Source organism: Dipodomys merriami, unplaced genomic scaffold (genome assembly GCF_024711535.1).
Source record: "Dipodomys merriami isolate MVZ:Mamm:240054 unplaced genomic scaffold, mDipMer1.0.p SCAF_2, whole genome shotgun sequence".
Lineage (NCBI taxonomy): Eukaryota > Metazoa > Chordata > Mammalia > Rodentia > Heteromyidae > Dipodomys > Dipodomys merriami.
The window spans coordinates 72,462,013-72,489,704 of NW_027203381.1; the positions used below are offsets into that span (position 1 = coordinate 72,462,013).

The 27,692-nt window shown below is 37.6% G+C and overlaps 1 protein-coding gene across 1 annotated transcript in view; it reads right to left on the minus strand.

The window, feature by feature from the left end:
- Positions 1-27,692, minus strand: part of Slc49a4 (solute carrier family 49 member 4) — a 67,707-nt gene that overhangs the window by 23,019 nt on the left and 16,996 nt on the right. Inside the window, exons 3-5 of the mRNA XM_070030067.1 lie at positions 17,339-17,604; positions 12,702-12,831; positions 5,590-5,698 (exon numbers count right to left, since the gene is read on the minus strand). Coding sequence (XP_069886168.1) covers positions 5,590-5,698; positions 12,702-12,831; positions 17,339-17,604 — 505 coding nt within the window. The remainder of the gene's footprint in view (positions 1-5,589; positions 5,699-12,701; positions 12,832-17,338; positions 17,605-27,692) is intronic.

Genomic DNA, 27,692 nt, shown 5'->3' on the forward strand with positions numbered 1-27,692 from the left:
AGTCCAACCTTGACGTGGCACTTACGAGTTACCCAAACTACTTTTTATTATTATTATCGTTATTTTTTGGCTGGTCCTGGGGCTTGATCTTAAGGTCTGGACACTGTCCCTGAGCTTCATTTTTTTTGTTCAAGGTTAATGCTTTACCACAGCACCACTTCTGGCTTTTTCTGAGTAGTTTATTGGAGATAAGAATCTCATGGACTTTCCTGCCCAGGCTGGCTTCAAACCACAATCTTCAGATATCAGCCTCCTGAGTAGGTAGGAATACAGGCATAAGCCACTGGTGCCCAGCTTTTTCTTACTTTTGACTCATATTTTTCACTACACTTGTGACAGGGATTGCCAGCTGTTATCTTCTTCTGTCTGATACTTAGCTAGATTACATGTAATCTAAAAGTGGCCACGTGACTTGAGTTCTCATTAGAAAAGTGGGCAGAAGTGAAGTGTGCTACTTCTGGGAGACAGAGCCTAAGAAAACAGCTGTGTGCCTCTTCCACATTCTCTTTTCCCTTTCCATTACTTGCCCTTTAGATGTGGTTACCTAGTTGTCACCCAGGAATATATTTACAAGTTCCAAGGGGACGAGGGCCTCCAAAGAAGAAGAAACTTAAGGATCTAAGTCAGACTGAAGAAAAGAATTGTCTAAACTTTGATCAATGGCCCTGGATCACAATGAACATGAACAATTTCCTCAGAACTTTTAGCATTTGACTTCTCACAGCAGCTTAGTCTAAGCAATACATTAACTCTATTCAAGTTTTTGCTCTTATAGTATTTGCTGCCATTCTGGAATTCTGGAAAATATAAATGCTGTCTCGGGAAAGAAAATACCCTAAAGCTTATCTTATCCTTATCTGTTGTCCTGCATGCCGCTGACATTTGTGTTAAGAGGACTCTGTTCTGAAGGACTACTCTCTCATAGCGGGACACTTACTATCACTGTTTAAGACTTCCTTGATGCTAGTAACAGGGTCCCCCTCAGTGTATAAGGTCTTGTGCCAGGCAAAGGACCATTATACATGTGGCTGTACTGATGCTGGTCCTTTCATGCTGGTTTGTACATTTCTGCTTCCTTTGTTCATCCTTTGTAACTTTAGTTATTAAAATTCTCCCCAGTAATTAACTGCACATTTTCCTTAATTTTTTTTTTTTTTTGCTTTCACTTCATTTTAAACTTCCTTTTAGTAGCTGGTGTGTTTCATACACACTGTATCTCCCAGTCTGTTCAGAGAAAGATACCCTGGAAGGGCTTCTTAGAGTTTAAAGAACAAGACATTGACATGCAAAGTCAGCATAATTTAAATAGGTAATGCATTTTTTTCCTTATCAGAACTGAACACATTCAGAATACTTGCTATCCAGAAAAGTAGGTCAGAAAAGTAAAGGGAGACTTTCTTCTTAGGGTACAGGTATGGCTGTGGTCTAATACCAGTGTCCTCTCCAAATTTGTATGTTGGAGCCTAATCCTCAATGGAGATGATTAAGTCATGAGAGCTCTGCCCCCTCATGAGATTAGTGTCCTTTAAACAAGAGGTTGAGAGAGCTACCTTGACTCTTCTGCCACTGAGGAGGCAGCAAGAAGGTGCTATCTTGAAGCAGAGACTAGAACCTCACAAGATACCAAATCTGCTGGTACCTTGACTTTGGACCTCCTAACTTCCACAACGGTGGGAAATAAATTCCTATTATAAACTCCTCAGATTAAGGTCCTTTGCTACAGCATGGATTAAGTTGGGTACACTAGGTAATTTGGATTAGCATTCCAGTTTAGAACTAAAAATCTGAGGGAAAAATCTGTTTACAGTCGATGGAGAGAACACAGGCAATCTAGACTATGGAACCATGATCTAGGATGGGAAAGAAAATCAGAGTTAAGCTTGGTGCTTGAAGAAAAAATTTTTAAGCGTGCCTGCTGATTTAAAACAATGTAGAAAAAGAACTGAGAAGAAACAAAAAAATATGAGTTGGGGGCTTGCTTAGGGGTAGATGGTCTTCTAAAAACCTTAGTAAGGCCTTAATTTGGGACTCAGAAGGGCTATACTCTAATAGGAAGTGGCAGTGGAAATAGAATATTATTCCACAGGACCAAAATCCAACTTTAAATGGTATCAATTCCTGAAACTAGATTAACAGATCAAACTAGAAACAAGAGCATTTGCTCAGAAAATTTTAAATTATAAATGCAATCAAAAACTTTATCACTAAAAAATACAAGTTGGCACCTATGAGCCTAGCTACTCAGAAGGCTGAGGTCTCAAGGATCGTGGTTTAAAGTCAGTTCAGGCAGGTTTGTAAGATTCCTATCTCCAATTCATCAGCCAAAAGCTGAAAGTGAAGCTGTGCTTAAGTAGCAGAGAGCCAGCCTTGAGCAGAGAAAGCCCCATTACAGGCACCTAGACACAAACACAGCTACACACAGACACAGACACAGACACACACATTTGAGGCATTTAGATTAAAACTCTTTCTCAATAGAGCAGGAAGAAAGAAAGACATAAAGACAAAACCAGAAGTCAATGGAATAGAAAAGAAACAACAGGAAGCCACTGGAAAAGTTGTTTTAAAAAGTAACCAAGATCCACAAAAAAAAAGTAACCAAGAGAAGATGCAGATAACCATCATCTCCAATGTTTTGTCCTTGGAGACATAATAAAACCATGTGATACATACTTTTAAATACTTACATTAATTAATCAATTAATCTTACATTAATTCTTCCAAAATAGAAAAAAATTTCCTGTTACTTTTACAGATCCTGTTATTTTTTTTTTTTTTTTTTTTTTTTTTTTGGGTCCGGTCGTGGGGCCTGAACTCTGGGCCTGGGCACTGTCCCTCAGCTCTTCAGCTCAAGGCTAGTGCTCTACCACTTGAGCCACAGCGCCACTTCCGGCTTTTTTCTTTTTGCTTATGTGGTGCTGAGGAATCGAACCCAGGGCCTTGAGCATGCAAGGCAAGCGCTCTACCACTGAGCCACCTTCCCAGCCCCGATCCTGTTATTTTTTAAACATTGATACTAAAACTGAAAAGATAGGACAAGAAAGAAAAATTGGAGTCTACACTCATTCATAAATTTAAGTGCCAAAAAAGAAGCAACTAAATCCAGTGACATGTAGTATAATGTATCACACTGACAGATGGTGTTAGTCCAGGAATGCAAGGTGGGCTAAACAGTCCTTGGAAAGTGCTAATATGAGGGAGGAAGTCCAACTTTAAATTTATTTCATTTCAGTTGATTTAAATTTTAAACAGTGACATATGAGTAATGGCTGAACAATGTAGTTGTACAATATAACAGGGAAATGTGTTTATGAAAATCTTGATTATTTAGGCTAGGTTTTTTTTTTCCCCTGACAGTTCTGGGGCTTGAACTCAGGGCCTGGGCACTGTTCCTGAGCTTCTCTTTGCTCAAGGCTAGCACTCTACCACTTGAGCCACAGTGCCGCTTCCGGCTTTATCTGTGTATATGGTACTGAGGAATCAAACCCAGGACTTCATGCATGCTAGGCAAGCACTGTACCATTAAGCCACATTCCTAGCCCTAGGCTAAGTTTTTTTTTTTTTTTTTGGGGGGGGGGGTCCGGTGGTAGGGCCTGAACTCTGGGCCTGGGCGCTGTTCCTCAGCTCTTCAGCTCAAGGATAGCACTTTACCACTTGAGCCACAGTGCTACTTCCGGCTATTTTTCCCCTGCTTATCTGGTGCTGAGGAATCGAACCCAGGGCCTCATGCATGCAAGGCAAGCGCTCTACCACTGAGCCACCTTCCTAGCCCCCTAGGCTAGTTTTTATTGTGTGCTTTCTTTTTAAAAAATATGTGTCGTACTTTCTTGTTTGTTACTTTTTCCCCAAACCAGAGTCTGAACTCAGGGCTTTGTGCTGGCTTTGTGCTGCTCTACCACTTGAAGCATTTAGTCCAGCTTTTTGCTGATTAGAAACCGAATCTCATGGACTTTTCTACCTGGCCTGCCTTTGACCTGTGATACTTCAGATCTCAGACTCCTAAGTAGCTAGGATTACAGATGTAAGCCACCAGTGCCTGGCACTTGTTTTTGTTTTTCACATAGCTAATGTGTTTTTCAGTAACTGTATTCTGTATGTTATGAATGATGAATGTAAGGATTCTGGGTTCTCTTATTATTCCTCTAAAATGATTGATTTTTTGTTGTTGTTGTTATAGTTGACAGATTATTGGCTCTTCACTCTGAATCTGTGTAGCCTTGCTTGGCTTTGTGCTTTATTAGGGTAGGGTAGAAATAAAGCCTCTCTCACTTGGTAGGGCTTAATCTCTAAACTGTCTCCTCTGCAGACTTTTGTCCGGGCTTGGCACTCAGTATAGGCTTTGTTTATGGTGGGTCTAACTAGAGTAGATCCAGGGAACAGCCCTGCTTATTGTCTGACCTTTCTAGCATTAATTAATTGCTAATGAGGTGTCAGGATATTGGCTGTGCCAGAGCTTCAAGACATTGCTTGTCCTCTAATGGCTCTGTTCTGCTTTAAACTCTGTAACATTCTCCCTGTTAAGCCTCTAGCAGCTTTGCCCTTCCATGGCTGCCCCTTTCTCAGCTGAAGTTTTACTGCTGTAGGGAACCTCACCTAGTCCGCTGGGTGCCTCCTTCTGCAGCTCTCCTTTTAGATCAGTAAGAAAAAGGCAGCCCAAAAGTGAGCTTGAACAGGTGTGTCCCCCAAAATGATATTCAAATACCCAATTAACACTTGAAAAGATCCATAGATGTCCCTTTAATGGCATACAAGTGCATAGCTATCAGCATGTCTAAAGTACACATAAACAAGTGTTGGTAATGATATAGGACAATGAGGAATACCATGCACTGCCTGTAGGATTATAAATGGAAATGGAGACAACCACTTTGGACAAGCTTGGCATTATCTGTGAAAGGAGGTATACATTAATAACCAGCAATCCAATTTCTATATATATATATATATATATCCAGTTGCACTATGTAAGAAAGGCCTTAAAAGCCATGCATGACAACATTCATGGGGCACTGCTTATAAGATAATGAAAAATGGCAAAGAATCCAATTGTTCTTCCAAAGCAGTATGGACAAAATTATTATATAACAGAATATCATACCACACTAATGTGTTGAATTTCTTCCATTTGCCTCTCTAAATCTCTCTCTACCTTTTCTACCATGCTTTCTGGAAGCAAAGAGAAGGAAGCAATAACATCAAGCAGGGTGAAATGGTTATTTTAAAAGAAGCTAAGATATACTTATTCTGAGACCAGAGAGAAACAAATTAGGTTATGAATAGCAATATATTTGATGATGGGCTCATAAACTCCTTTATGAAGTATGAAGCAAGGACAAATGATGAAGTCAACAAAACTAAGATTTTACTCTCTTCTGTCTGCCAGCCTCATTAACAGCACTCAAAGAAATGTGAGATTCATTACTGTCTACAAAAATCAAGCTTTTAGTTGTCTCATAGAATCTTGTTTTTGCAACAGCGATTTAGAACAATGTTTACATAGTCTTAAACTAATACCAAGAACATGTAATCAGTACTCATAAACTGAAAAAACTAAAATACCTACAACATATACACATATAAAATACTTACTTGGCTGACATGAACTGGTGTTAAAATTAAGTCGAGAACTCCAGACCAGCCAGCAAATACACCAAGTGGTATAGCATATGCTAAAGCAATCATCAAAAACCTCAAATTGCTGTAAAAGAGAAGTAAAAGAAAACTAAAAATCTAGAATTGAAATTCATGGTTATGCCAAATTTAAGTCTTTTGGAAACTGCACTCTTAGAATCAGAAGTAGAAAATATGTACCCATTTGTTATTAAATTTAATTTATAAATAATGATAAAAATAAAAATAATAAAAATTTAATTTTATAAGAATAATCTTTCTTGTTTATAATATTTAAAATGACCAGTGATCCTGTATTATATTTAACGTTTATTGAATTACCAATATTATTTCATATGAGTAGGAAGTAAAACCAAGTCAAAAAACACTTTCTGATCTGAAAGAAAAAATTACTAGTTCTCCTCACAATTAAGGTAGAAAAAAAGCAAAGCTAAAAAGAAATGTATAATTTGCTAGTTAAAGAAAATTTAGGCAGTACCTTTAGTTTCTTTTTTGAGTTTATATGAGTCATACAAAGGGAGAGATTATACATATACTAGCTAATTCTTAGTCTGAAACTAGACACAACAAAGTATCACTCAATGAGTGAATGGCTATATGAAGAATGGCATGTCCATACTATGGAATACTACTCAACAATAAAAAAGCATGAGCTACTTAAGTAACATCCAACAACCTGGAGACTCATCAGAGAATCATACTGAGAATAAAACCTTGAGAGGGGGTAATGATGTTAAAAGAAATGTACTCATTACCTTACTTTGTAACTGTAACCCCCCTGTTCATCACCTTTACAATATTTTTTTAAAAAAGAGAATAAAACAGTTGAAATATTTTATGCCATATAGTATCATTTACATAATTTCCTTGAAATGATAAAAACACAGTGACAAAGAACAGATTAGTGTTTGCAGAGAATGAAGGGCAGTGTGGGAGAGACGCAGCAAGTGTGCCTATAAAAGAACAAGAGGAGGATCGTTGTGATGATGGAAATGTTGTATATCTTAATCATCAGTGTCCATTTTCTGGTTGTGATATTCTACTACTTTTGTAATATGCCATCAAGTTATTATTTCTCACAATGAAAGTATATCTGTAATTATCTCAAGATGAAAAGTTTAGTTTTAAAAACAAATTTAATAAAAATCAATACCATTCAACAGCTACAAAATATCTTAGGAATAAACTAGAAAGGTCAGAGACATCTATGTGGAAAAAGCAATCTTTAAGGGACAGACACTATCTAAATACATTGACACTCAGTTGGTGCTATTAATTTAACTCAAATTAGGTTAATGCAATCACAAACTTCAGCTATATTTTTTCTAGAAACTCATGAAATAAGCTCCAAAAATTATATGGACTAAAAGAACTTAAAAAGGCTAAGTCACCCTTTAAAAAAAAAGGTAGTGAAAGCCCTTGCATTTAAGATATTAAGAAAAATAGCATGGCCAAAGTAATTAAAACAGTATGGTACTAAATCAAGAACAAAAAGAAGAGCTGGGCGCCAGTGGTTCATGCGTGTAATCCTAGCTACTCAGGAGGCTGAGATTTGAAGATCAAAGTTCAAAGCCAGTCCAGGCAGAAAAGCCCATGAGACTCATCTCCAATTAACTAGCAAAAAGCAAGAACTGTGGCTCAAGTCATAGAGTGCTATCCTTGAGCAAAAAAAGCCTCAGACAGTCCCAGGCCTTGAGTTCAAGGACTGGCATAAAAAAAAACAACCCAAAAACAAAAACCCCAAACAACAACACAACAACAAAAAACAAGGGAGAAGATTAGATATCCAGGATACAGAAATACAGTATATAATACAAATCAAAGTGCTAAGGATGTTTAGCAAATGGTAACAGTTTATGTTTTGGAGAAAAAAAAACTGTATCATTGGTATACACCATATTTTAAGATAGATTCTCAGTGGGATGATAAGCTAAATGTGAAAGATAAAACCAAAAATTAATGTTTAAGGAAAACACAGACAAAATCATTAGGCAGATGATAGGCTGGGAGTAAATATTTCATTAAAAAATCAACAAGATATGGAAAATGAACTATATAACTTGTGGGCAGGGACAGGAGGGGGAACTGAGGGAAAGCAAAGGTACAGGGTGGCACTGTCCTAAAAAGAAATGTGCTTGACTTGTAAAATGGTAATCCCTCTGTATAACAGCTTAAAAAGAAGCTAGAAGTAGAAGTTTAAAAAATAGACTATACCTAAAGGCTAACAATCACGTGAGCCTGAAACTTACTCATTACACACAACACATATTTAACAAAAGTGTCAAAGATTAGGAATATAGATAATGCCAAGTTAAGTGGGCATTTCTGACAGCAATCTGGCAATACTTGGCAAATCTAGCTTAGACTATCACCTAGAAATCCTGCTGCAGGATCTACTTTCCAGGGCAATTCTCAGCTTTACGAGACCCGAGGCCTGTGGTGATAGATATGAGGGTGCAATCTGTGTAAATGTGATAGATCCATTAAGAGTGTAGAATACTAGATGTACATCGAATCGTAAGGATGCATCTTGGAAACAGTGCTCATATCACAAAATGAGAGTTCTCCAGATTCAAATGCCTCCTGGGGGAAGAAGTTTAGCCTCACTGATGAACTAGTCTTGAAAACAAAAACAAAAGCAACAACAAATCCCTAAAAGCAGATCATAACTCTGGATAAGAAGCTGGAGAAGCTGGGTATCTGTGGCTCACACCTGGACAGGAAAGTCCATGAGATTCTTATCTCCAATAAACCATCAGAAAAGCAGAAGTGGTGCTATGGCTCAAGTGGTAAAGCGAAAACCTTGAGCTGAAGAGCTGAGGGACAGTGGCAAGGCCCAGATTTGAAGCCCACAACTGACAATAAATAAATAAATAAATAAATAAATAAATAAATAAATAAATAAATAAATAAATAAATAAAAGAACCTGGAGTAAATGCAAAGGATAGAGTAACATGAAAAACTACACAAGGAGACAACTTGTTGTCACTGTTATTGGATTTTGGTACCCTGTACCTTGTATACACATTTATCTAATTTGGGGAGGGAAAGGGGAATAACAAAATGCTGAAACAAGGACACAGGATGACCCATTGCAACAATGGATACTCACAAGACACTATGTTAGAAATGAGATGTTGGAAGGTGGCTCAGTGGTAGAGTGTTTGCCTTGCATGCATGAGGCCCTGGGTTTGATTCCTCAGCACCACATAAGCAGAAAAGGCCAGAAGTGGTGCTATGGCTCAAGTGGTAGAGTGCTAGCCTTGAACTGAAGAGCTGAGTGACAGTGCCCAGGCCCAGAGTTTAGGCCCCAGGACTGGCAAAAAAAAAAAAAAAAAAAGAAAAGAAAAAAGAAGAAAAGAAATGAACTTTACAACTTGGAGGGTGGGTGGTGGGGAGGAAGGGGAAGATGGGTACTGGAGGAAGGAAGAGATAGTAGGAGAAAAACAAAGGAGGGGGTAACAATGCTCAATAAACAATGTACTTATTACCTTACTCATGTAACTGTAACCCCTCTGTATAGAATCTTTACAATAAAATAAAATTTAAAAAATTTTTTAAAAAATCCAGATTTTGGAGGCAAAAGAATTAGCTCTTCAACAAGTAAATTACAAGGGAAAAAGAGATGGAAATGGAAAGGTTATAAGACATTCAAGCAAATGCGTAATCTGGAGCCAGATTAAAACAAAAAAATATTCTGAAAACAATTTATGAGACTATAGAAACTGAAACACTGATTTGAAAGTAATAAAGTATTAAGAAGCTGTGAGGTAAGATATTGACAACACATTTATATCTAAAAAGAGTTCCTAAGTACACAGGCTATAGATATGAAGTTGAGGCTAGTCTTGAGCTAAAAAGTAAGACTCCTGAAAAAAAGAGCGAGCCATTTTTTTTTCTGTCATGGGACTTGAACTCTGGGCCTGAGTGCTGTCCCTCAGCTCCACAGCTCAAGGCTAATACTCTACCACTTGAGGCTAATACTCTACCACTTGAGCCACAGCGCCACTTCTGGTTTTCTGAGTGGTTTATTGGAGATAAGAATTTCATGGCTTTTTCTGCCCGGGCTGGCTTTGAACCGTGATCCTAAGATCCCAGCCTCCTGAGTAGCTAGGATTATAGGCATGAGCCACTGGTGCCTAGCCGAGCCAATATTTTTTAACATATGGATGGCCAAGCCAATATTTTTTAACATATGGATTAATATGATCTGTCCTCTGAGATGTACTTTATAATGTCAAAAGGAGGATGTGGGTAAAGCACAAATAACAATATTACTTACATATCAATAGTTGTGGAGATGGGAGGGCAGGGATGGTAGGGGAAAGACAAAGGAGGAGGTAACAACTCATTACCTTGCTCATGTAATTGTAACCCCTCTGTACGATATTTTCACAGTAAAACAAACTTACTAAAAAAATAATTGTTAGATATTGGCTAAGGAAATGTGGGGTTCTTGCCTATCTTACATATTACTGGAACACTCCCAAACATAGCTTATAAACCTTACATAGTATTTACTGAAAACAGCTAAACAGAATGATATATAATATTACATATAAATATATTACATATAAATATTACATATAAATATATACTCATGCAAAATAATATCACACTGCTAAAGCAAATAGACAAAGGAATATACACAAATGGCATTTGAGAGGTGATTAGGAAGATGAGGAAACATAAACAAGGCAATGAGTAAACAACTAAGTGAATATGACCATGTGCCCTCAATAAGGAACCTGTCCAACTCATCTCTGACTCTTAAAAGTCTAAAAGGCAACAACAATAATCATCATCAAACATCAGCAACAATACATAAAGGGAAAGAAATGTTGACATGAGGTTACATAGGATAAAAGCAGATTAAGAGGAAGGAATCAGATGGAGAATAAATAAATAACTGCAGTGAAAACATTGAGGCATGGTCATTGATTTTTTTTCTGCCCCTAGACAATGGAATTAGAACTCAGAGTCAATTGTTCCCTTGTTCTGATTAATCCAGTAAGTGTTAATTTCAGAAGGTCTTGAAAAGAGCAGAGAAGTTAAATTGCAGACTAAGGGAATGTGGCAAGTAAGGTCTACAGAGCTCCCTGGGACAGCCAAAGGGAGAGCAGGCCATGGTGAAAAGTAAACAGACCAATGAGGGAAGAGCCAAAGAATGATAGGAGGTGGTAAAAAAAAAAACAAAAACCAGAGAAGAAAGATATACTATGCTTTATGATTTAAACTCAGACTGAAGGTCTTTGGTCTTAGGTAATTAGAAATAAACATAAGGTATATCATTATAGTTCTTAATTCTTGTCAGAATTATCTTGTATATAATTCCTTAGTATATAATTCTTTAATGCCTTCTATTTCCTACAGAATGCTCCAAAATTACTAGTATGGCCTAATAAAGTATGACCCCAATCTATTTATACAGCTTTATCTTGATAGTCAACTTCTTCTGCTAGCTTTGCATGAAAATGTTTTAGCTCAACAGAATTTTTAAAACTACTATTTTAATCTATCATCTTCCAATGTGTGCCACTAACTACAATTCAATGTAACTAGCATTTTTCATTATTTAGTATGTGGAAGGAAATACACTAGGTATTAGAGAGAAATAGTTTTCAAAAATTTCTTATTGTACCCTAAAGTAAGAATTTATTTTGTGCATGGGTAGCCATGCACATGTACATATATATATATATGTATATATATATATATATAATATATATATATATATACACATATATATGCTGAACTAAAAGTCTCCCCAAAACATGTATCCCCAATACATGTGATACAATCCTATTTTCTGTTCCATTTTATTTAGTCTATCCCATTGAAGAGCTGAGGGACAGTGCCCAGGCCCAGAGTTCAGGCCCCATGACTGAAAAAAAAAAAAATAAAGTCTGTCCATTCAAAACTGGAAAATGCTCTATTTATTTTTAATTTTAAATAAATAGTACAATGTGAAGAACATCATTCAATGAATGATTTTCAACTTTAAATTTAATAAGATTTAAATATATTCCAACTATTTCCAGGGAAAATTTAGTGTTCAAACTGAAATATGCTGTAAAGGTATGAGACATTGGGTATCAAAGATTTATACAAATATAAGAATGTAAAATACCAAATCATTCAATTTAATATTGACTACATGGTAAGATGTTTTAGGTATAAATTATGTTGAATAAAATATACCACTAAGTTTAATTTCTTTTCATCTTTCTTAATGAGGCTACTAAAAAGGATTATACATGTAGCTTGAATTATATTACTATTGGACAAGACTACCAGAGAATAGAATATACCAGAAATAGTTCTTTACTGTAAGGAATTTGACATTTGGGAGGAAGATAAGAAAAAACCAATTAGAAAGAATAATATATAATAACTAAAAGTAATACATACTTATTACAATTTAATGGGGAAAAATTCAAAAGATAAGTTCAAGTGGTCCAAATGGAAGACATAATCAGAAGTGATGATTTTCTCTATCTCCAAAGAATTAATTTTAATACTGGCACTGGAGCTTTTAAGGGCAGAATTTCATCTAACTACATATAAATTAAGCCAATAAAATAAAATAATTAAATTTCTAAAAGTATGACCCTGCTGGTGGCACATGAGGTGGTTTTAGGTGAATCATAGTAATATTTTATTCAGCTTGTACTGACAGGCCCTTGTTTATTTTCATGCTCATTAACAAATACACGCTAGTAAAACAATCTGTATAAAAGCACATAAAACTCCTAATTTTACAGATGCTATTGTGTGACATATCTTTATATAAAAGAAAACTGTAAAGAAAATAAGAGATTTGGTTTTAAAAATATTAAGTAAATTATTGTATAGGTGGTCTTTGGATAATATACCACTCACAGACACTTTTGTTTGAGGTGATTTTTCAAGATAGATTTCTGGTAGGACATCAAAATATTTAATTAGTATTATATCAATTCGTTGCAGCTTGATTAATAATTGATGAAAATTACTATCTCAAATTAACTGTTACAAAACATGGAATTATTTTAAGTCACAACTTCCCAACAATCCTACATGTATTTACCTTAATAATCTACAAAAGCTGCGCCGGTAACTCAGCCGCTGGCTTGCTGCAGCCACACTGGGAGGAAGAGGAGGTCGGGGTGGGAAATAAGCTAGTGTTGCAGAGAATATTAAGCAGACAACTCCAAATTCTGAAATCAAAACAAAAAGCAAAATGTTAACTAACTACTGATAGAAAACGTTTAAAAGATATGCTTACTCAGTGTGAAGTAAATCTTACAGTATAAAGATATGCAAAAACACAGTACCTAGCCACAATATCTTAATCCAGTGAGAAAGGTGGAAATGGACATTTTAGGAGGACACAGAAAGAAATCACTCTATAGGCAAAGCACTATGAAGACTGAATGAATGAGGAGTAAGACAACTGTTATTCTGTGCAGAAAACATTAAAATCCAACAGTGCTTTACTGTAAAGGAGATTTTTTTGAAACAGATAAGATGTCTATTTTTGGTCGGTCCTGGGGCTTGAACTCTGGGCCTGCACTGTCCCTCAGCTCTTCAGCTCAAGGCTAGTGCTCTACCACTTGAGCCATAGCACCACTTCCGGTTTTCTGAGTGGTTTACTGGAGATAAGAGTCTCATGGACTTTCCTGACCAGGCTGGCTTTGAACCAAGATTCTCAGATCTCAGCCTCCTAAGTAGCTAGGATTACAGGCCTGAGCCACAGGTGCCCGGCCTAAGATGCCTATTTAATAAAGGACGATACTGAGGAAGAAAGATTATGAGAGAAAATTGGTAGAATTTATTTGATCAAGGGTAAGATTTCTGAAGCCTCAGTAGGACAGATCCAATTTACAGAGCATTGCAGGAAAGTTAGCAGGACAAGAGAACATTCTAAAAATAAGCAACCAATAAGACAAAAATTTAAATACAAGACTAGCTAATGTGGAATATTGAACAACCAAAAGAAAATGAACACCCAAGCCATCTTAGTTTAGCCCCCTTACAGAAAATGAAGTTTCTAAGACTTCATCCTCCTTTCCACAGTGTTGGCACCTGGAAGTCCCTGCTTTTGTTCTGTGCCCAATGGACAAGAAAAGCACAGCATTCACTGAAATCAGGAAACTTGGGACTACTGACCTACCTGTTGAAACCCTCACTCCTTTTGGACCAATAAAGGTCCATAAAAAGGTACATATTTATATGTACTTTTTGCTGCACAATTCTAGTTCTAGGATATGTACTTAGTGGATTTGTATGAGACACCTTAATAGATTTTTTTGGGGGGGAGGAGGGGGTTGATCATGGGGCTTGAACTTGGGCCTAGATTCTGTCCTTGAGTTCTTTTGCTCAAGGCTAGTGTTCTATCCCTTAAGAGCCACAACTCTACATTGGTTTTCTGGTGGTTAACTGGAGATAAGCGTGTCACAGACTTTCCTGCACAGGCTGGCTTCAGATCACAGCCTCCGGAGTAGCTAGGATTACAGGCATGAGCCACCAGCACCTGGCGTTGTAGATTATTTTATTTAATTCAACTAGAAAGATATATATTTCCAACTTGGACAGACAAGATTGCTAATTTACAGAATAAGCATCTTTACAACATGTATACTAGTCATTTACATTTCTTCTGTTTTTGCCTTGGTCATATTCCTTGGCTACCATTCTAAAGGCATTTTTGTGAGTAGCTCTGTGAGATATGTAAAATAGAAAGCTGTGCTCCTAGAAGGAGCACAGAAATGGAGGGATAAAGGGTGAACAAATGCAGCAGTGGTACTCACTAGACACTATGCTGGAAATGAACCACACAAATTGTGGGTATGGATGAAATGGAAAAAAATGGGAGAGAGCGAAGGAAGGGATGACATTATGCAAAAAGAAATGTACTTATTACCTGGCTTATGTAAGTGTAACCTCTCTGAGTACCACCTTTATAATAACAATAAAAATTAAAATCCAAAAAGCCTCAGGCTCTCTGATAGGTAGCTTTAGACATGGATTCCAATGCTGTCCAACTATAATGTGCTACTGTACACACTCCTGGAATGTGCACTGCACATTCTCTTCCTATAATGTATCATAAGAGGTTGTAACTTTGTCACTTTCATGGTTAAATAAACTGACTTCCATCTTGTTGACAACAAAATAAGGATGGTCCAAATATTTTGTAACATTTATACACCATTGTGAAACCATTGGCATAATTTTCTGATCATTTGAAAAAGGAAATCCTGTACCCATTACTCTCAAATTTCCCAGCCCTAGACAATCACTATATTACTTTTAGTCTTTACGGGTTTGAGTATTAGAAAATTACAAATTTTATATGTGGTCTTTTGTGACTGACTTCTTTCACCTAGCATAATGTTTGCAAGGGTCTTTCTGCTGGAGCATGTATTAGTCTGGTACTGTCAGTACCATGCTTGATTGTAAGTGTGAAAACTTATAGGCATGAATTCTTAATTCTCCTTTAAAAAAATTCTTCTTCTTCAAGACTGTTGTGGTTATTCCTAATTGCATGGAAGCCATGAGCCAGAGAGATGCAGAGGATTGGTATGTGCCTAATACTGCCTTGAAGAGACACAGCTGCCATTTAGGCTTTCAATAAGATGACTGATACTACCAAAATAAAGTTTAAAAGTTAAGCGCCACCTATTTTCAGTTTTATTGACTTATTTTTATGTTTCAACTGTTTTCTTTAAAAGAATTTAGCCATCTATATATTTAAAGTGAGTATCTGTTGCCCCTGCCCTTGCTTTCAGTTTTATTTCCTCTATACCACTTCTTTTTTTTTTTTTTTGGTCCGGTTGTGGGGCCTGAACTCTGGGCCTGAGCACTGTACCTCAGCTCTTTAGCTCAAGGCTAGTGCCCTACCACTTGAGCCACAGCGCCACTTCCGGCTTTTTTCTTTTTGCTTATGTGGTGCTGAGGAATCAAACCCAGGGCCTCAGGCATGCAAGGCAAGTGCTTTACCACTGAGCCAACTTCCCAGCCCTCTATACCACTTCTTGAAATGTAAATTTCATCATACAACTTTCTAACCTTTTCAACTTCTCCAGAGTGGTGAACTTCAAGCTCTCAACCTTTCACAGATCTGAATGGCCTGGCTTCCACTCTGGCTTTGTCCAGTGCTAGTCTCATCAGATCTAAAACACTCTGGGCTTCAGCTACTTGGATTACCAGGTTCTATCCCTTTACTGGGCTTTTTCTCTGTGGTTCTATTTTATTCTTCTGCCACCTGATTTTGGCTAACTCTCCATCCCTGAAGTTTTGAGATGCTGCATCTCCAAGGAGCTTTGCTTGAAACAAAATCTGGACTAGGTGTTCCTCAGAGTTTTCAAAGCAACTTGAAATGGTTTGTATGGCATCTTCCTCCTCTGTTTTATCACCATTTTCTCTTTTAAAAAAACTGTCTGCGTATTTCAGGCTACTGTAACTTGTGTTGAAGCAGGAACCATGTCTACCTCAGTGTCAGGCTCAGTGACAAGTACATAAAGCTCAAAGTATGTTCATAAGTGAAGAAAGAATTACTAACATTCAAACACACATTTACATCACCATTGATATATGAAATTACAGGTCCTGGACATACTGAGTTCTCTTATATCCTTCTTCCTTTTGCACTGACTATTCTTTCAATCCCATGAACATCTGGTGAACTACTGGTGAACTTCTTAATTTTATCATTATTACAGTCATGTGAAGCTTTCCTGACCTTTCAGCTTTTCTCCAAACGTAGGCAAGTTAGGTTTCTCTACGTCTGTATAGTTAATAGTTTTATTTATACTTATTTTTGATCTTACCAATTCCAATTGCTAAGCAGAGTACTTAACACGCAGTCAAAATATATAAGAACTGTTCTGTTGGAGCTGTTACACCAGTGGCTCACATCTGTAATCCTAGTTATTTAGGAAGCTGACACCTGGAGGATCCTGGTTTGAAGCCAGCCTTGACAGAAAAGTCCATCTCCAATTAACAGATGCCATCTCCAATTAACCAGCAAAATACCACGGTGGAAGTGTAGCTCAAGTGGTAGAGTGCCAGTCAAGCAAACTGAACAAGTATGAGGCTCTCAGATCAAACTCTGGAAGCAGCAAAACAAACAAACAAACAAAAAACCCAAAACTAAAACCAACCAACAATGATAACCCGAAGAGTTCCACATCAGGAAGGAAACAATGAACAGGCATATGGGGAGAGGAAACATACTCAAGAAGATCTGTAGGAAATTGAATATAAGAGCAGACTTAATTTCTGACTTCAGAAATTAAGAGAAAAAGGATCCAAAAGAATGTTTTGGAAAGGTTGATACACATGGAGAGAAGAAAATGAAGACTGTAAGTGATCACTGTTAGGTGAATATGACTAATAATGGGAACATGGCAAGGGAGAAACAGTTTTATATAGATGTTTTGTTTTATATAAAATGATAGTATATTTCAAGAAGATACAAGCATATGTGTTATATACAGTGCTTCATGGAAAAAAGGATGAAAAGGGCAAAAGTAAGACTGCCATCTAGCAAGAATACATTTTAATTTAGTAACTTCCTAGGAAAGATAGGTTTTAAATAGTTATCTCCATGTTATACAAAAAGGAATGCATGTTATGTGTACATGTGTATTTATCTGGTAGTGAGATTGTGATAGGAATAAGAATCAATGTCTGCCAGGAAAAGGAAAACCTTCAGATTACCTGTATATAACACAGTCTCGATGCGATCTTTAATATGAGCCCTGCTACTCTCTGCAGCAAGAAGAGGCGCTGTCCCATTGGGTGCTGGAACAACAAGCGGTCCCACTAGAAATGCACATGCTCCACCCAGGTAACTGAGCATTGACGCAATCGCTGTGGCAGTGGCCCGTTCATCTGCAGAAAACCATGTTGTGGAGAGGAAGGGTGGGGCATTCATTACCGTTGGACCTGCCAATCCATTTAACAGTTGTCCTGCGTGGATTAATCTGTAATTAGAAAAGTTACAAGACTGTGAGTTATTTGAAGTAGAAAAAAAATCAGCCAAAAAGAAGTTTAACTATGACAATAAGAATACGTAGCCTGGCATGGTGGCTCATGCCTGTAATCCCAGCTATGTGGGAGGCAGAGATCAGAAGGATAGAGGTTGAAGACCAGCTCAGGGAACAACAGTGAGATTCCATCTCAAAACAAAAACTGAGCATGGTGGTTTCAGATCTGTAATCCTAGTTAATACAAGAGGTATAATAAGAAGATAACAGTCCAGGCTAGCCTGGGAAGAAATGTGAAATTCTGACTCAAATATACCTAAAGCAACAAGGGCTGTGGGCACGGCTCTAGTGATAGAGCATCTATCTAGCAAGCATGCGGCCCTTTTTGATCTCCATTCTGAGAACTTTAAAGTTTTTCACTCAGGGTTAGTACTTTACCACTTGAGCTACAACTCTATTTCTGGCTTTGGCCAGAATTGTAGATAAGAGTCTCATGAACTTTTCCTGCCCAGGCTGGCTTTGAATCATGATCCTCAGATCTCAGCCTTGTGAGTATCTAGGACTACAGGAGTGAGCCATTGGTAACCAGTGGATCTGGGTACTTTATGAAGAGGAAAATCCTGGCCAATTTCCTCTATGCTTGAGGAAAACAAACCCTACAAAAAAAGGGGCAAGTGATGTGGCAATCTTCCAAGAATCCTATGCCTTCTCAAATGGATCACTACAGGGGCTTAGGACGGCCCTGTATGTTCATATACATACACATACATGCACATATTTATGTATATGCCTACATCTATTTACATTTTATTGTTATTATTAAGGAGTTGTACAAAGAGGCTTGTAATTCCATAAGTCAGGTAATGAGTGATTTGGACAATGTCACCCCTTCCTTCGTTTTCTCCCTTCCATCCTATCCACAAGTTGCCTAATTCATTTTTTAATAGTATATGTTGAATACAATGACTGCATGAAAATAAATACATGCTGTTAATGAATATGATACACTTAAAAGGCAAGTTGACTTCCCTACTAAAAGGTCTAAGGGAGATCAAATACACAGTTACCATTTTTTTCACTTCATAAGTATTTACTAAAGCCTCTAGTTCTTGCCATATACCAAACTAAGTACTTCCTATAACCTTTGTTTCATTTAATTTTATAATAATACCACATGGTAGCTATCATTATTCTCATTTATTGAAATTTTATTGAACTGTAAAAGCTGAAGCCAGCAAAGGTTAAAAAATCTGCTGAAATAAGTAGTAACAAGTAAAGCTGAAATTTAGATCAAGTCTGACTTTAACTCACATATTCTTTCTAGTGGGCCACCACTCACAATACTCATTCATAGACATAGGAAGCACCACAGCCCTAGAAACAACACAATAAAGCTCAACACTTCATACCCATCTTTTCCAAGATACTGGAAATTATACAATGAGAAGATGAGTTTAATTCCATATGCATTGCTAAGTATCTGTGAGGTTAAGGATTAGAATCACAGGTTAACCAGGCTTTTTAAGTTATTTTTTGGGAGCGGGGGATAAGGATGGAAATAGGTTCTCATGCATATTCTTTCAGTTCTAATACTGATTTTAACTTTAGTTTTAAGAGTTATTGAGGAGTAGATTCTTACTTCTATTATTGCATCTGTTCTCAGTATGTTACTCAACACTCTTATATCTTACTTATCTCATTGACCAAACCCTTTGTCCTTATTGTTCCCTGCCCTCAACATACACATTCATATTCAAGAGAAGACTTTATGGAAAAAAGAAACAGAAGTCCACACAACCTAGACTAGAAAGAGGAACAGCTTAATCTCCTGCCTTGGAAGTAGAGAAAATGGAAAGGATAGTATATAAGGCATGCTTTCATACTATTTTCCCCTGTCTTGTTTGCTTGTTAAGTATCCTGTTTCAGATTTCTTCCCTCTCCTCTTCTTATAACAACTACCATCTTTAAGTCACTTAGGAAGTTTTCTGAAAGCAGAAGGAAATAGGTATATGGGAGAGGAGGTAGAGTCCTAGTATAGAAATACTTAAGAAGTGAAATATTATGAAGTTGGTCTGCCTATATCCTTTTAAATATCTTCTTTGAGGGCAAAGTAGCCCTAAGTGTCATTAATAATACTAAGCAAATGGAAAACATTTTAAAATCTCCTATGTAAAGGGAACTATTTTTTAGATGATGAAAATGAACTGAAACTGTTTACACAATCAGTTCCTCAAAAAGCTGGTTGCTCCCACAGCAATTTCACTATAGGAAGATTCCTGATCCTGACTCCAGATGGCACAACAATCAGACTATGCATGATGGCTCTTTGACAGTACTCTTAACTGAGCTATTCCTAAAAGCAGCATTGGAATGAATAAACTTGATGCCTAAAAGTGTTAACAATAAAAGAAGGACATGGAAGAAATGATTAACCAAAAACAGATAAAAGACGTGAAATAGGATGAATTCAGAGTTAAAAGTATAAAACTCAAATTACTGCTATAGCTTCACTTTTCATTGCCGCTCCTAAATTATCCAGGCAACAAGTGCAAGAATCAGAGAATGTGTGAGATAATTTAAGGTTTATCCAAGTGCAGTTCACTAAGTTCTCAGGAAAGAATATCCCTTCTACAACATGGCACTTGTGATAAGTGTCCAGAGAGCATAAAGCACTTGGGATTCTGTTTAGAGGTCACTGAAATATGAATTATTAGTTAAAATCATCTCAAGATTAAGACAAATATATTTGACATTTAAAAGTTACCAATTTTTGGCCGGGCATTGGTGGCTCACATCTGTAACCCTAGCTACTCAGGAGGCTGAGATCTGAGGATCATGGTTCAAAGCCAGCCCAGGCAGGAAAGTCAGTGAGACACTTATCTCCAATAAACCAGAAGCGGTGCTGTGGCTTAAGTGGTAGAGCGCTCGCCTTGAGCTGAAGAGCTAAGGGATAGTGACAGGGCCCAGAGTTCAAGCCTCACAACCAACAACAACAACAAATTTTAAATAATTGTTTGGTTTTTGCATTAAAAGCCATCACACACGCAGTCTTTATAAAAGATCTATTGGCCTTTGGGTAACCTTCTGAATCTATGAGGGTTACCCACTAGCAGGTAAGCCCAATTCCTTTTTATGCAGCATCTCTTAGTTTTTCCAGAACTTAGTCTTGCTCCTCCTCATACAATATCCCAGAATCCTCAAGGCTTGGCAATTATATAATATGCTGATGGTCATAAAGTATTGTTTGAGTAACTCTGTGATGTTACACCAATCAGTAACATAAAGGTTTTCATGTTTGTCTGACATTCTTCTACCATTAAATCACCTTTTGTCTTTTCTCCCAGTTACTGGGGATAAAATCCAGAGCTCTTGCATACTATACAATCACTGTACCATTTGAGCCATGTTCTCAGCCCTTTGCCTTTTATTTTTGAGGTAGGATCTTGCTAATTTTACCTTAACTGGCTTCAAACTCATGATCCCCCTGCTTCAGACTCCTAAGTATCTAAAATTACTGGCATATACTATCATGGCTTGCTAAACTGCCCCCACTTATGAAATGAAATCTGAAAATACAATTTTAAAATAAAGTTACGTTTAATATAAAAGCCTAATTTTCTTTTTTTTAATTTAATTTAATTTTATTTGAGAACATACTGTACAGAGGGGTTACAATTACATGGGCAGGATAATGCATACATTTCTTACCAAGCATTGCAGCCTCCTCCTTTGTTTACCCTTCACCTCCCTTCCCAGCCTCCCCCCTCCCCCCCACCCAATCATACCCCCCTCCCCCCCACACACCGACATTGTAAAGCTGGTTTTGACATGGCATTTTGTACTTCTCATTGTTGCAACAGGTCCACCTGAATCCTTAAACGATTTGTTTGTCCCCATCTCCTCCACATGTTATACTGACATCAAATATAGTGAAAGCGGGGGTTACACTGTGGGGGAGGGACATACAAAGCAACAAAGAAATAATCTTATAAATGCGTTAGAAACACATGCCTGAAAGAAACGAAAACATTAAAATACATATTTAAGGGTTCATTTTCCTAACATCACATTATCTGACTTTTTCTGCTTGACTCATACCTATACTAGATATTGCAAATAAGGGAAACCATGGGACCTATGTTTCTTTGGGCCTGGCTTACTTCACTTAATATAATTTTTTCCAAGTCTTTCCATTTCCTAACAAATGGGGCAATGTCATTCTTTCTGATGGAGGCATAGAATTCCATTGTGTATATATACCACATTTTCTTGATCCATTCATCTACTGAGGGGCATCTGGGTTGGTTCCATATCTTAGCTATGGTAAATAATGTAAAAGCCTAATTTTCTTATCCAGTGTCAAAGCAAAATCTGAGATTAGTTTTTCCAGAAAAATGCTGACTCTTAAGACATAATAAAATAATATAGATATTTCCAAAAAACTCTCTAAAATGACAACATAAGATGATAAAGTATTTAATATAAGCAGCAGTCATTATTTGACTCAATACCATGTGTTAAGTATTCATTGTGTATTGCTAGGGCACTGTAATAGGTACATATGGGAACGTAAAAATAATAAGTCAAAGCTCTTCAGTAGAGGTTTAGTTCCAGTGTAAAGCACCTAGCTAGCAAACAAAAGGCCCCAGTACTATAACCAAAAAAATAAGATAAACTAAAATCAGCTTGAGCATTTCCAGGCATAGGTGGAATGTTACCTATCATCATAGGAAGAAATACCAACATAAAAATATCACAGGGCAATAATCAGACCTGCTCTAATGTGCTTGTCTGTGAGGCCTGGACATGAGTACAGATGGAAGTCTTTGCAAGCCCTCTTGTCGCTACTCCATGACCTGGGAACACACCAAGGACATACAGTCTACCCTTGGAAGAACAGATTTGGCAAAGAGGTCTGGGGTCCAGTAAATAAAGAGGTGAACAAAGTGGCACATCTCCTGGGCTCTATGTATTCCTCTCTCTGAAGGAGAGCCAGAGTGGACGTTAGCAGGCATGGAATCTTGGACAGATATCCTGCAGCAGTTCTAAGGTGGTTCAGGCAACAATAGTGGTAGGTGAAGGAAGGTGTGGTTTGGAGAATTGTTAAGGAAATATAACAAATACAGTGAGGCATTGTGCCAAGATAATAATGCCCACTAGATGACTGAATAAACAGGTCTAAGTTGAGATGTAAATGTTGATATTGGACTGGTGGAGAATAAACACTAGAGGATATCAATATTTTAAAAATAGTTGGGAAGACTGGGAATGTGACTTGGGGGTAGAGTGCTTGCCTAGCATGCATGAAGCCCTGGGTTTGATTCCTCAGTACCACATAAGCAGAAAAGGCTGGAAGTAATGCTGTGGCTCAAGTGGTAGAGTGCTGCCTTCAGCAAAAGCTCAGGGACAATGTCCGGGTCTTGAGTTTAAGCCCTGGGACTGGCAAAAAAAAAAAAAAAAAAAGTTAAGAATCTAGAAAGATGATTAAGAAGGGGCATTACAGGGGCTGGGAAGGTGGCTTAATGGTAGAGTGTTTGCCTTGCATGCATGAGGCCCTGGGTTCGATTCCTCAGCACCACATAAGCAGAAAAAGCCAGAAGTGGCTCTGTGGCTCAAGTGGTAGAGCGCTAGCCTTGAGCTGATTGCTGAGGGACAGCACCCAAGCCCAGAGTTCAGGCCCCATGACTGGCAAAAACAAAACAAAACAAAAAAAACAAAAAAACAAGAAGGGGCATTACAGAGGCGGTAAAGAAAGAAAGGAGAAAAGAATGGTGTCTTTCCAACTAAAAAGAGTTTCAATAACAGAAAGATAGTTGAAAACAACTTAAATGTCAGGGGTGTGCAGAAGCAGGTTTGCCTGCTGGGCAGCAGAAAGAGAGCTATGTGGAAGCTCAAGGAGGTAATTTGAGAGATCTAAACTTGCTTCCTTACCTGCAATGCCACATCCAATGACAGGCATGCATATCCAGTTAGGGGACTGCATGCTGCCTGCAGCTCTGCAGGTCTCTCAAGAAGCAGGTGTGCTGCCTTCTTCATCCTATTCTTCTCTTTGTCTCAACACCTTTCATTTTTTTTCTCCTCCCTCAAGTCTTTCCTTTTCTCTTTTTCCTCTCTTTTCCTAACTTCTATGAGCTTAGTTTATACTACCCTGCAAGCCATGTAGAAAAATGGATAAAAGAGGAATTTCCCTAGTAGGCCGAGAGACATGGTAGATTGGAGGTGCAGAAGTATCTAGCAACAACAGAACTGAGATGGTACAATTACCTAACATAACAGTACTGCTGAGGCTTGCTAACAATGCTTCATCCATGGGAGTTGCTGCCCAGTCCTGCTGCTGCTGTGGGTACCTTTCGCCCTCAATTGGTGCCCTTGCCCATGGAGAGGACAAGGCCTGTGTGGACATGAGGGTTGGCACCCACACATATTATTCAATGTACTTTAGCTTTTCAAACAAATGCCAATAGCTGGAGCTCAGACTGAAGATCAATAGTTCACACTTTCTAATGTACTTGACATTTTAGCTTCTATTTAATGATATTCTGGTATCCTGTCCTTCTGCTCCCTAACATCCTGGAAAATCTATAATTCCTAAATTATGTCTACTTAGAATAACATGATGTCATATAATTTGAATTTCTACGGCCATAAAGGACTTCAGACCTTACCTGAATAGCCAACCCTTTTCATAGAAGTTAACACACTTAAAGTCACATTTTTAATTATAACTTTCCATTATCTAAAATGTACTAGGTGGAGCCCTAATCATGTTACTAGCTAATGGCTAAGCCAGGACTAAAAATCAAAATTAGAACTGACGCTATTGGCCCACATCTGTCTGCTTTCTCATATGGTCTCATTCAGCAGGAATAGCCCAAATCAGACTATTAAGATAACCCAAAGTTCTGGATGCAGAGGCACACAGTACCTGACACAGTTTTATTCTGTGCATAGACCTAATTTATAAGCCTCCAGTGTACCAAAACTAGGACTGAGACAACATGAGAGACATTTTAGAAACTTAGCAGTTACTTCCTCAATATAAACCTGATATTCTTTATATGCTTTAAAATATGAAATAATTGGGGCTGGGAAGGTGGCTCAGTGGTAGAGCACTTGCCTTGCATGCCTGAGGCCCTGGTTTGATTCCTCAGCACCACATAAGCAAAACGAAAAAAGCTGGAAGTGGCACTGTGACTCAAGTGGTAGAGCGCTAGCCTTGAGCTGAAGAGCTGAGAACAGTGCCCAGGCCCACAGTTCAGGCCCCACAACTAGACCCCCCTCCAAAAAATAAATAAAATATGAAATAATTTAGAATTACGTACAAAACTCAATATGCCAACAATTCAGAAATTTCTCCTGATTCCTATTCATGTCTTTTCAAAACAGAATTTTTGGATATTCAAAATGGCAAGTGTTAAATAGCAAGACAGAGCAGTAAAGAGCCAGAAATGTTATATATTTAATACAGGAAAATGAAGTTAGGAAAAGGAAAATTAAGAGATAATCATGGAAAAGTTATGAGCCTTCTAAAGATTTTGTTATGACTCCAATTTTATTGTATGAAAATGTATTATGTTTTTATACTTTAATAATTTTACCCAGGGGCTGGGAAGGTGGCTGAGTGGTAGAGTGCTTGCCTTGCATGTATGAGGCCCTGGGTTCAATTCCTGAGCACCACATAAGCAGAAAAAGCCTGAGGTGGCACTGTGGCTCAAGTGGTAGACCAGTAGCCTTGAGCTGAAGAGCTAAGGGACAGCACCCAGGCCCAGAGTTCAGGTCCCACAACTGACAGAAAAAAAAAATTGCCCAATCACGATTCAATTAGAAGTATTGATTGAGTATCTCCTCTGTGGTCAAGGTATCTGTTGCTGGACATTATAAGAAATACTAAGGAGGGCAGTTCAGCCCTGGCCCTAAAAAGAGTTGTAATAACTTATCAAGTACAACAACACATCAAGAAAGAACAGAAGAACAGTGAAAAGAATACTGGATTAGGTGATAAGAAAAGACTCATCTAGAGCCTTCACTAATTTAAAAGTAGTAAAATCTTTGGTGAATCACTCTGTTTTTGTGATACTACAGATTAAATTCAGGGCACTGTATTGCTAGACAGGCACTGCCCCACTGACTCATTCTCCCTATCCTCTTCCTTTTCTCTTCTGTTTTAATTCCTATAAAGACATTTCACTGGGTGTTTTACAAGGGCAAATACAAGAATCACTAGGCAAGGCACAGGAGAAAAATGGACGTAGCCTTGGCCTGAGAGATGTCCAACTCCCCTTTTTCTCTCCTGTTTTTTAGTCTTCTCCTAACTTTTTTAATTACAATTTTAATTTGTATTACATATTACATTAAATCCACTGCCTTAATTTGCGCGTAAGTCATGTGGTAATGTAGTCATCTCCATCATTATCGAACTTTTTTTATATGTTTTTTTAATTGTAAAAACACTGTATATAGGGGTTACAGTTACATGAGCAAGGTGTTTTCTCCTTTTATTTTTTATTTTTGTCATTCATGGGCCTGAACTCTGGGCCTGGGCGCTGTCCCTCAGGTCTTCAGCTCAAGGCTAGCACTCTACCACTTGAGCCTCAGCACCACTTCCGGCTTTTTCTGCTGATGTGGTGCTGAGGAATCGAACCTAGGGCCTCATGCATGCCAAGCAAGCACTCTACCACCGAGCCACCTTCCCAGCCCTTATTTGACTTTTTAAAAGAATAAATACTCATAGTAGAATAAGTGAGTCCACACAAAGTAAATCATCTGTAACTTCAACACCTCAATTCAGAGCATCAACACTACTACTGTGATTCTTCAGTCTTGTTATCTTTCAGTTTTTTCCCCCAAGGAATCCTTTTCTCACAGACAGGCATGATATGCATACAATTTTATATACTAAATCATTTTAGTTTATACCATGAACATTTTAACTTTATAATCATAATTGTTAACGGTTTGTGACATTGTTTTCCAATGTACAAAATAAATTTTTAAAGATTTTCCTAATGATAGATATTTATTGCCAACAACTTATTTACTAATATTTTCACATAAACATATTAGTAATACTATTAGCACATTAATAATATTTGTATGCAAATATTAGCCACTGTCCAAATTACTTATTTACGATTATTAAGACAAAGTTTGGCCTTATAAACTAGCAAATTCATAGTAATTTGTATTTTTATCAGAAATGGTCAATAGTGCCTGGTTAACCAGCTTTCAGTACTATTACATATATCTTGGTGTATTTTCTATTGCTTATATTATAAATTTCTATAAAAGAAAAGTGGCAAAAACTTTTCCTGAGTTTTCATTAGTACTCTTTAGGTAAAATACTATGATTAATATATTAAAACAGAGCGAGGTAGAAACTCATTGAAAAGCTGTTGTTCTCTTGCCTTGAGACTTCCAGGAACCAAGATTTAAGAAAACAAGGATATGGGGCCACTAATCCAAAAGGCTGGGTTGGAAAGAGGCTCAAAAACCTCCAAGTGAAATGGATACAAAAACAGAGTTAGATGAATTCTTGTTCAAGTGCTGTTCAGAAACATATTGTATATGTCTACCATCTCTTCTGAGTATCAGAAGAAGCCTGATAAAATTTATTAGTTGAAAATATGTTCCAACTGTAGAGTTTTTAACAGTTGCATAAGGTATAGTTTTGTTGGTTGTGGGGCTTGAACCCTCGGCCTGTATGCTGTCCCCAAGCTCTTGAGCTCAAGGCTAGTGCTCTACCTCTTGAGCCACAGTGCCACTTCTAGTTCTCTAGTGGTTTATTGGAGGTAAGAGTCTCATGGACTTTCTTGTCCAGGTTGGCTCTGAACCATGATCCTGAGATCTCAGACTCCTGAGTAGCTAGGATTACAGGCTTGAACCACCAGTGTCCAGCTTGATTTTATTTCTTATTTACTCTTTGTTATACGTCTTCATGAATTTTCTTTTGCTAATCACCTTCTCCATCAAGATGTAGAGTCAACTCCATTCCTAGTGCATTAGTTACAACTGAAGAGGATCTACATGGATACACAATTGGAGAGAAATAATAGTACAGATGTCTCAAAATAGAATAAAATAAGTAT